A 9,867-nucleotide genomic window follows, 5' to 3' on the forward strand; every position below is an offset into this window, starting at 1 on the left:
ATACACAATATCTTTTGACGAGATTGAGAATCATGCATATGGACAGAAGTTGCGTTTTAATTAGAATCTATCTTTTTGTTGGATGCCTAAATTTAAAATCAGAGTGGAATTCTAAGTTAATTTAGTCAGGCGTTAAGTTGGTACTTCTCTTTGGATAAAATTTGGAATTAGTTACAATTCTGCAAGGAAATGTCACATTCAAATATTCAGAAAACAAACTGCCATGCTATGAGTTTTTACGGGCATTTGATTTTCAAACATTGACAAAGGAATAGAATATTGGAATTCTCTCTACAAACATATTCACTACCTGGTCATAGGCATGTATGGCCTTGTCGAACCGGCGACGGCAGTCCTGCAGGACACAAACAATAAACATCATACAGCAACATGTAAACGCTTTTGCTCTCTCTACAAATATGAGCTAGAGATAAAAGCAAAAAACTTTCATTCTTTTAGTAAGAGCCAACGGGACAGAGAGTGGAGGGCAAGAGGTTATGAAATTAAATCAGCTTAAACAATGTCCTTTAATTCCTGAAACAGCTGATCTTGCTTGTGAGTCTCAGGAACCATCACAGAAGCATAAGACCAATTTGCATATTCATTTGATATTCACTAGACATCTACTTCTACAGCTTCCTTTAACCAACTTGTCACAGTTTCCTCAAATTTTCAGGTCAAAAATTGTTCTACTCTAGTAGGACACTATGTAATTAAGTACCATACATAATTTCATCCAGCAACACCAGAGAGAACTTTAGATTTTGAATTGAATGCTTTACATGTTCCCCTGACTATATGACAAATATCAATCAGATAACTCCAAAAAATTTCAACAGGACAGGGGTAATGCATAATAACATTTCCCACAATCTCGCTGTATGCGGAAGACAAAAAAGACAGATGTCAAACTATCTCGCGAAAAATTAAAAAAATGGATTTATCATGGAAAAAGAAACTGTCCACCCAAATAAGCAGAAATGAGAGAAAGTATATACCAAGAGAAAAGTTGGTCAAGGAAAAAAGGGAAATAAACTTATCCTATGTGGTTTTAGAAATTATATTCACATCTATCTTGACATTTGTCAACGTATCTAAAGTTCCCACTCAAATACATCGGTAACAGCCCCTCAGTGCATTCTGACCTAAGATTTATGTATGGAGCAATGATCTGGACTATGGTTGGGTATATTTGGCTGACATCACTAGGCAGGTGATGTGGGCAGCACATGGTGTACTTGTTTTGTGCATGGCATGCGGACTAAGTCAAGGGCATTGCACAACTTAGTGCAGGCTGTATAGATGACAAACCAGTTTTCACTATTAAACACAAGGCTGATGTAATAGTTGAAAGGTTCAAGGCCGGCTTGAAGCAAAGAGATCCACTCAAACTATGGTGTTTATTACCGAGGAACATTTGTTATCAATGCAAAAATTAAGACACTAAGAATCAGCTGACATCGGTTGGGAATTATAGCAATTCAATGTCAAGAATGCATTTCACATGGAAAATTAAAAGAAGAGGTTTACATGGAACCTCTTCCAGGATTTAATGCTGAGAAAAATGAAAGGTAAGATTTGTCATCTGAAGCAGGTATTATATGACAAGCAATCACCAAGGGACTCTCAAAACCTTTCGTCTGATTGTTAAGGCACGCTGAGGACACTTCAAATATACATGATGGGCCTTGCAAAAGTTTCTTTTGGAATCAAAACACTAGGTTTCGGGAAAAATGTGAAATAATGAATTTAAGACAAGATAAAAGAAGAAAAAAAATTCCAAATAGGGAATAGGCAGAGCACCAGAAGAGGTTATGGAAGTCGTATGGTGCCTCTAACCACCATGGTTTTATCAATAGATCTCAAACAACTACAATTGTGCCAATTCTAAAACTTCAGTTTAAAGACAGATAATGGGTAAAAGCTCATATTACAGTTCCTAATTGAATTTAATAGGAGAAGGAAAAGAATAGCCAGAGTATTTTAAAATGTAGACCTATAATGAAAATTGTGCATAATGAATAAAAGAATATTGTTCTGACATATCTAGTGAGACATGATAATTTCCTTGTGTAACCTGAGTCAATACTTATTTGCAAGCTTATGGAGACCTTATATTTCCCTATAGACTGTGACTTCACATCAAACAAAAGCTAACAATTGAAATGTGTTCGCAACATAAAGCACAGAGCACCATTTTATAAAGATAATTTGAGCACTTCACCTTAAGATGAATCTTGTCCAACACTTCATGGAAAAAGAACTAAAATTCAGCAAATAACAAGCACAAAAGACATGCCAAATATTCCAAGCACAACAAACGAAGGAATGGGAATACAATTCTTTTCTCTATTCTCAGCACTTGTCCTTAAAGAACATACCTTAGAAAATGAAACTAACTAAACTTCGAGTAAGTAATAAGCAAAAGCAAGACATATCAAATACTCCACATTCAGCAAATGAATAAGGAATTTTTGAATGGTCACGACAAAAAATGTTGATTCAAATGCCAAATCTCACCCTTATACAAGCATGGTGATTCTGGAATAACGGCAGCAGTAATGGAGCTTACCTTTGCATCTTGCAAATCAACAGACAAGAACTGAGACAAACGGTCCACAAGAACATGCTCAACCTGCAGTACATAATCTTTGTCACATTTCAGGATAATATAGATACCTCCAAAGGAAGTTCAGAATATACAAAGAAACCTATGCTTTCACGTAAAAGTATGGTCTGCATGTTTGCTACAGGAATCTTTGAGACCTTTATGTTAAAAATATGAAGAGCAGTAAGGATTACATGCAGAGATGCTTAGCTTAAGAAGAAACTAAGTTTGTGAAATTTTATTACAGCCGTCAACCAGCATTCATACTCAATACTTCATAGTGATGCCAAAATCATACCAGATATGAGTGCATGTCCAAACTTATTTTGCAAACAAGGACAACACGCATTATTGAGGCCAAATTCAAATACAAAGTAGAAATTTCAATCTTAAGGAATCAAGAAAAGATTGCACCACAAGAAATAATTATGCAATACTTAATATATCTAATGTAGTTAAGGTGTTAAATATTAGAAGAACAAGGAGTCTAAGATTTTGATTTTATATGGATGACTTTTAGTGTTCGAACAAGACATACTCACTTGAGAACGAAGAAATTCCTTGTATGTTGCAAGCTCACGCAATGCACTGATAAATTTTGATAACACTGGGCCTGACAGGAAGCAAAGAGATGCTATAATAAAAATACTCCTCAAACAGGTGGTCATCAGACTACCACACTTAGCAAGACAAAGTCTCCCAGTGTGGCAATAGCTCTATATTAAAACTATCGATAGATTTCATAAGCCTAACTGTAAAATTAGGGCTGTTTTTAGAAAGGAACGTGCTAATTAGCTAACAGGTCCTCTAGGTCCAAGTTCCCAATAAATTGATTAATCAGTGACCAAAAGAACAGCAAAAGCTGGCATTTGTGTCCTGCTATCAGCAAGAACAACTGAAACTTGTCAAAGAGAGAAAGAACAAAATAGAATTTGATCAACTTCAACGCACTAATTACATGTTTTTGGGGTCCGTACAATATTTTTTCTGCAGTCCCACTTTGCATACCTCCGATGGATACACCAAGAAGATCATCAAGGCCACCACCAAACGCTTCTAATGATGCCGCAAAACCCATGTCGCCATTGCATGCTTCCCCAAGCACTTCCCTGTATCACAGCATCAAATGCATTATTTTTTAAAGTTGAGCTCCATGATAAAGAAACCAAATATCTAATATTTAATAGTTTTTTTTTTAATTTCATGTATAATAAATTTTTTGGGTATTTTATTAAACCACATTTTGCACTGTGGCTAAGATCCCTCAAAGCAACATAGATAAATAATGCAAATTCATAATAAAACAAAAACAAGGATTTCTTGTGTTCTGTATAGACCATGCTTATGCATATAAGTCAAAGTTGGGCACCATTACATCTTAGTCTACAATTTCATAAAATCAAGGATATATCTGAGCTAGGGTTTTGAATCAAATAACTTAGCAAAGTGAATACCTCTCGAATCACTACTGAATTCAGGTGCTTGTCAAACCAAATAAACTAATTTGATAACAAATTCAAGATACTGAATCAAATCCATCATCGTTTTCCATATTCACAAAATAGCATCACATTCTTCCCCCAATAGTCCGTTTGCAGAAGAGTAACATACAACACTTTTGACAAGAAAAGTTAATGGCACAAGGGAAAAATCTGGACACAATTCCCACCAATTGGGTGACGAGATCAACACATAATTCATGCAAGGAACTCAAAAAATGAAGGAGCATCTGTACATGATAATCCACCTTATATAATAGAAATTTAACAATAATGCGATCTACTGAAAGTAGGCTTAGGCTTTTGCAAATATGATAAACTTCCAAGTTAAGCTGAACTATGTTGCCCTTTTGTAGCTTGTCAGTATTAAATTGTTGTTGTGGTTTGCTATGCAAAGCGAATAGTACAAATATTCAAGAAATGAAGGTTATCAATTTGCCCAATAGCAGCTGAATAAAGCTATGAGTGGTAGCAATAGTTGCAAAGAGCTATGGAAGGACAAGAATAATTCAAGCCTACTCTCAGAAACTCAAATCCAACTGATAAAGTCTAAAAAAGAATTCAAAAGATCATTATTGCCAAAATTTAATCATTAGAATTGATTAAAAACAGTCGATCAAAATTGTCGTTACCTCGACAGGTTTTACAAAATAACATCATCTTCATCTCATCAAAAGTTTAAAAAATAAATAAATAAGAACATCTGAGGGGCACAATTAACTGCGTGGTACATGCGATTAAAGGCCTATATTAAAGCTTATACATGATTCCCAATAATGGGGTAGTAAGGTTTTAATCAAATCTTGCAAGGAATGCCTCAGAAAATGAAGAGTATTTATTAGTAGAAATTTGATTTCAAGCTACGTTAGGCTTCTTCATATATGCTTTAATTTTTCAGATTAGGCTTAAAATATTATTGTTCTTTCATAACTTGTAGGTGTTAAAAAATATTGTTCCCCTTGCTTCCAAAAAGTATTCATTTCCGCTATTTGCAGTGTGCCCTTCTATTGGTGAAACTAACAACTTGCACGCAACTCCAAATGTTGTACTCTTCACTTTGCCTAGCCAACTAGGAGTACAGAACGCTCTTGATCGTTTGAGAAAGTGGTGCTCTCCACTTCACTTGGCCAGCTAGAGAATGACTGCTTATTAAACAAAGTGAGAAGCACCATACTTTCAAGAGGCATAATACTATGTGTAAAACTACTATGCAAAAATTGTTGTTGCTCCTTGCTTTTGAAAGTTTTCATTTCCACTATTAGCATACTTTCTAGGTGGAACTAACCACATAACTTCAAATGTGGTACACTTCACTTACCTAGCCAACTAGGGGTCAAGAGCGCTCTGTATCTTTTGAAATTGTGGTACTCTCCACTTCGCTTGGCCAGCTAGAGCATGACTGTGCATTTTTACATAATCAAATCATGCTCTGACTTACTAAACAAAGTGAGGAGCACCATACTTTCAAGAGGCATAATACTATTGTGTAGAACTACTAAGCACTATGCATAGCACTATTAAACAATTTGGCGATGTGAAAAATGTTGATTTAACCAATGGAAGGGCACAACACAAATGTATGGTGCTAATAGTTGGAATTAAGACTATCAAAAACAAAGGGCAGCAATAATACTTAACACCAACAACCTAAGGGAGGACAATAACGTTTCAAGCCAGCTCTAGAAAAATTAAAGCATATCAAAGAGTATAAGCTATGTTGAATAGATGAAACTCTTGTTGAGAGTTAATTACTGAAATTTATTAATTAATCAATGTTAGATAGGAACAAACTGTCTCAAAACTTTCTAAAACCAACTCACATTTACAACCAAATCAATCATTAATTTTCCCAAATTCCTAAAATAGCATCATTCTCCCAATTGTCCTCCTAGAGAAGAGTAACATCAAAAGTAAGTAGGGAAGAAAAAAGGAAAAACCCTTTTGAGGAGCACAATTACAATATAATGTTCTTTTGATTGAAAGTCCAAATAAAAGTTCACAAAACAAGTCCCCATAATAGGTGGCAAGACCTAACACTACTTTGCAATCAGTGGTTACTAGTTATACATCATTCCGAGTTTTGCTAGAGCAAGGCGTACTCACATGTATTTCTTACAGCCTTTGTACAGCTTTTGGCATCGATCTCTTAACTCATCTGTTGTCTGCTCTAGTGACCGCACCTAAACACACACCTCCAACCAGAATGAGAAACAAACAATTAAAATATAATAAGAAAAGGACGAAAACGCACACTCATACATATTACTACAGATATATACAATAAAAAAAGGATATGAACAAAAGGGGGAGTAGGTATTTTGCCTGTTTCTGGAACATAGGTGAATCTTCGAGCTTAATGAACACTGCCATTTCTTTCCTTCAGTATGGATTTTCAGATGAAAGCTATTTAGACCTGGCGAGAGAAAAAAACATAGAAAAAATTGCTGTCAAATATGAGTATATGACACTGTTGCTACTCAAGGCATGCTCAGATTGGGATGTATTCTGCTGTCGACATGTATATTATAATTTTTATTATTTATTGATATATTTATATATATATATATACATACTATACTTGTCCTTGGTAGTTCTTATTTATAGAAATCTTCATACAATAACTTCAAAAACATTCCAATGTCATCATATGTTTTGATTGCTCACTAGAATTTTTCACTCTTGAAGGTTCTTTATATTTTAGAACCAGCAGTTTAAATTGCAAAATTGCTTCATCAATTTGGAAACCTCACATTTCATTCCTAATTTATTGTATTCAACTGACTACCTTCTCCTTTTTAAGTACCGCAAGCCCATATACAAAAAGCTATAGCTCGCAACTTTATCTTTTGAACAGTACCACCACATTTCAACTGCAAGCTTGACACGAGTAATTACTGCCACATAGGCTAACAATTCCTCCCCTGACATTGCATCTCACGTAATCGACTATGATGTTAGTTCAGATTTCAATTGTTGAACTACGTTTGTACTGTAGTACTACCTCCAGTATTCGTCATAAAGCAATCACAGAAAATAATTCAGATCTAGAATCAAAGCGGACAGATCAATATTCACAAGCCCTCATTGTGAGCATTGTGGTTCCTATTTGATTCCACGTTAAATCATATACACCTTACATAAGGACTAGCAACTACTTGGCTAATGTTCATTTAAGCAAATTAGGCTTATAGATGTGTACATTAGATTCCTGTATGGGTGTGAAATAGACCTCACCCAGGCCCACAATACTATCAAGTGAAGCGTACATAACAACTTTCAAGAGCATAGGAACTCACCAAAAAATCTGTTGACCTTGTAAATCGGCAAACAACTAGTCTGGTCTTCACCGGTAACAAAATTCACTTGAACTTAGCCTGTGATATTCCAGGGTCAAGAGAACATGTTTCATTAAAGCATACCTCTCTATCTCCCACATTACTTCTATATTCTAGTGAATTGCACAGTTGAAGACTTCAGATGCATGAAATACAGTTCCTAACTTGATTCCCATATGTTAAAGAACAGATCTAGATTGTAATTAGGATTAAAAAGAATGCCACTTTGGTGCACCAAAACTGAAAAATAAACCCCACACCACTCAGAAAGATATTAGACATGCATACAGAAAATAGTATCAATAAGCCCAACAATTTCAACTGTCGGAATTGCATTTCCTCATTTTTCTTAGTCTCCTTGTAAGTCCAGAAAGCACACCGTGCTCATAAGTTAGGAAGCAGATTAACAAATGGAAAAGCATTGATGACAAACTATCTCCTCTGTCAGTATGCAAGAAATAAGTCGTCACTCCATTGGAGAGGCAATCTGTCCATCTCAAATGTGTACCAGATATCCCAAGCAAGTACTGAGTCTACCAACACAAACATGATAGGGTGTCCATAAAGGAATCTAGCAGCAAATCAAAGAGAAATTTATCTAAATGGCAGAAATTCGGACAAGCATTGGCAGTAAAGTGGCTCGACTGGTGGGGTGAGAGCGAATCAAATATTACAAAGTAGTACCACTTCTTTTTCTTTCTCTTTGGAGAAAATGAAGAAGTACCACTCTCCATAGTCAAAAATGTGCTCATAATTTGTTACATCAGAATTTTCAGAATTAATCAGAAAAAATACACAAGAAAGCAGTAAGATCTTTGAGCAAGAACATCATCTAGTTGTCAATCCACATTACTACCAAGTAACCAAAAGATTGTAAAAGTAGAAGTCAGAAAAAGTTGCACAAAATTTATCCAAGTATGCATCTATCGTGGGAATCAACTCATTTTCAAAGAAGTATATACTAAAATCTTTCAAACAATCAATGTCAATTATCTGTCTTAGCTTCTCAATGATTTGTATTTCGTTTTTATAACTAAAACTAATAATATAGTAATTATTTTATACAGAAAAATACTTCTAAAACTCAAGATAGTAGTAGTATAGCACAATGCCCCAGAAACATTCATTACAATAAACGGGCTCCAGTCGGAAGATCACGTAAAAACAAGACCAGAAACACGAACACATCTTCCCTGATATTCGTAAAGGCCATTCATCCCCTCCGTAAAATCAACAGCCAATTAGATCCTTAATTCCCCTCACTCAACAGCCCAGAAGAAAGAAAAAGACGAAAATTAAGACGTGGAAAATTTAAGAATGCCCAAGTAATGAATTAAACGAAATGTGCAGCAACCTTCACAGGGATCATCAATTAATGCAGGCATAGGCATTGCCATGTACTAAGAAATTAATGCTCGCATCATAATCACATAACGATTCAAAGAGAAAGAAAAAATCAAGAATTCCCAGATCAGTAAACTAAACCAAATTGAATAGACGTCAGCATCAGCAGAGAGAACACCTGAGTAAAACACGGACGACAGACAGCGTCGGGCAGGGGATGAGAATATATCGGCCTGTGTGGGTCGGAGGTCAAGAGGGTGTGGGTGTTTGCTTAAGGTCGTAGGATCTTTGCCTCGATATCAGTATTGCGTCGCTTTGTTTACCGACAAGCCCAGATTCATTCCCATTTTAAGTCGCTGTACGCTTAGCTGTAGTTCTTTTGTTGTCGTTCATATTTCATATACCCCTAAATGCTTAATCCATCATATCTTATCATGATTGAGAGATGTGTATTAATTAAATTAATTATTATAATCTATTTAAGAAAAAGAAGTAATATCTTTTTTTTTCTTTTTTTCCCTTTTCTCATTTTATTTTATTTTTAATATTTTTGTTTTATTTTTTGTTATTTGCATTCTACGTCTGATCTCTAAAGTTTCATATCGAATTCATGATAACTGTCATATTCATTTATTTAATTTGAAAGAAAAACACACATGATATGTATAATTTAAAATTATTTTTAATGTACCTGATTAATTTGTATACTTTTATTTATTTAGACAATAGTAAGTGATTAATGTTGTATACTTATATATAAGAAAATAATATGTGAATTTCCGCACTATTTTACAAGCATTGAATATGCCACTATTTATTTATACTATATATAAAGTGAGAGCATCCTTTTAGCGTGTCACTTAATTTTGATATGTTATTTTATGTTTTAAAATTTTAAATTAATTAACTTAACTTCTCCAATTATCATGATTTTCATAACTACTTTGATGGTTATACTATTTCATGCAATTTTTAATTTTCTTACATTATTTATTATATTTATTTGTCAATTTTTTATAAATCAAAATATTTATATTAATTTATTATCTTAATATACATTTTTATGTACTTTTTAAAACTA

The 9,867-nt window shown here is 34.4% G+C and overlaps 1 protein-coding gene across 3 annotated transcripts in view; it reads right to left on the reverse strand.

Annotated features, from left to right (window-relative positions):
- Positions 1-9,193, reverse strand: part of LOC105160168 (ADP-ribosylation factor GTPase-activating protein AGD4) — a 29,485-nt gene extending 20,292 nt beyond the window's left edge. For all 3 annotated transcript variants that reach the window (XR_002286956.1, XM_020693350.1, XM_011077436.2), the window contains exons 1-8: positions 8,965-9,193; positions 7,404-7,481; positions 6,430-6,520; positions 6,211-6,287; positions 3,617-3,717; positions 3,151-3,221; positions 2,573-2,635; positions 311-355 (exon numbers count right to left, since the gene is read on the reverse strand). Coding sequence is in view for 2 of the 3 variants with exons in the window: in XM_020693350.1 (XP_020549009.1) it covers positions 311-355; positions 2,573-2,635; positions 3,151-3,221; positions 3,617-3,717; positions 6,211-6,287; positions 6,430-6,477 (405 nt within the window). In the remaining variant the exon portion in view is untranslated. The remainder of the gene's footprint in view (positions 1-310; positions 356-2,572; positions 2,636-3,150; positions 3,222-3,616; positions 3,718-6,210; positions 6,288-6,429; positions 6,521-7,403; positions 7,482-8,964) is intronic.

The sequence above is a fragment of the Sesamum indicum genome, linkage group LG4, assembly GCF_000512975.1.
Source record: "Sesamum indicum cultivar Zhongzhi No. 13 linkage group LG4, S_indicum_v1.0, whole genome shotgun sequence".
Classification (NCBI taxonomy): Eukaryota; Viridiplantae; Streptophyta; class Magnoliopsida; order Lamiales; family Pedaliaceae; genus Sesamum; species Sesamum indicum.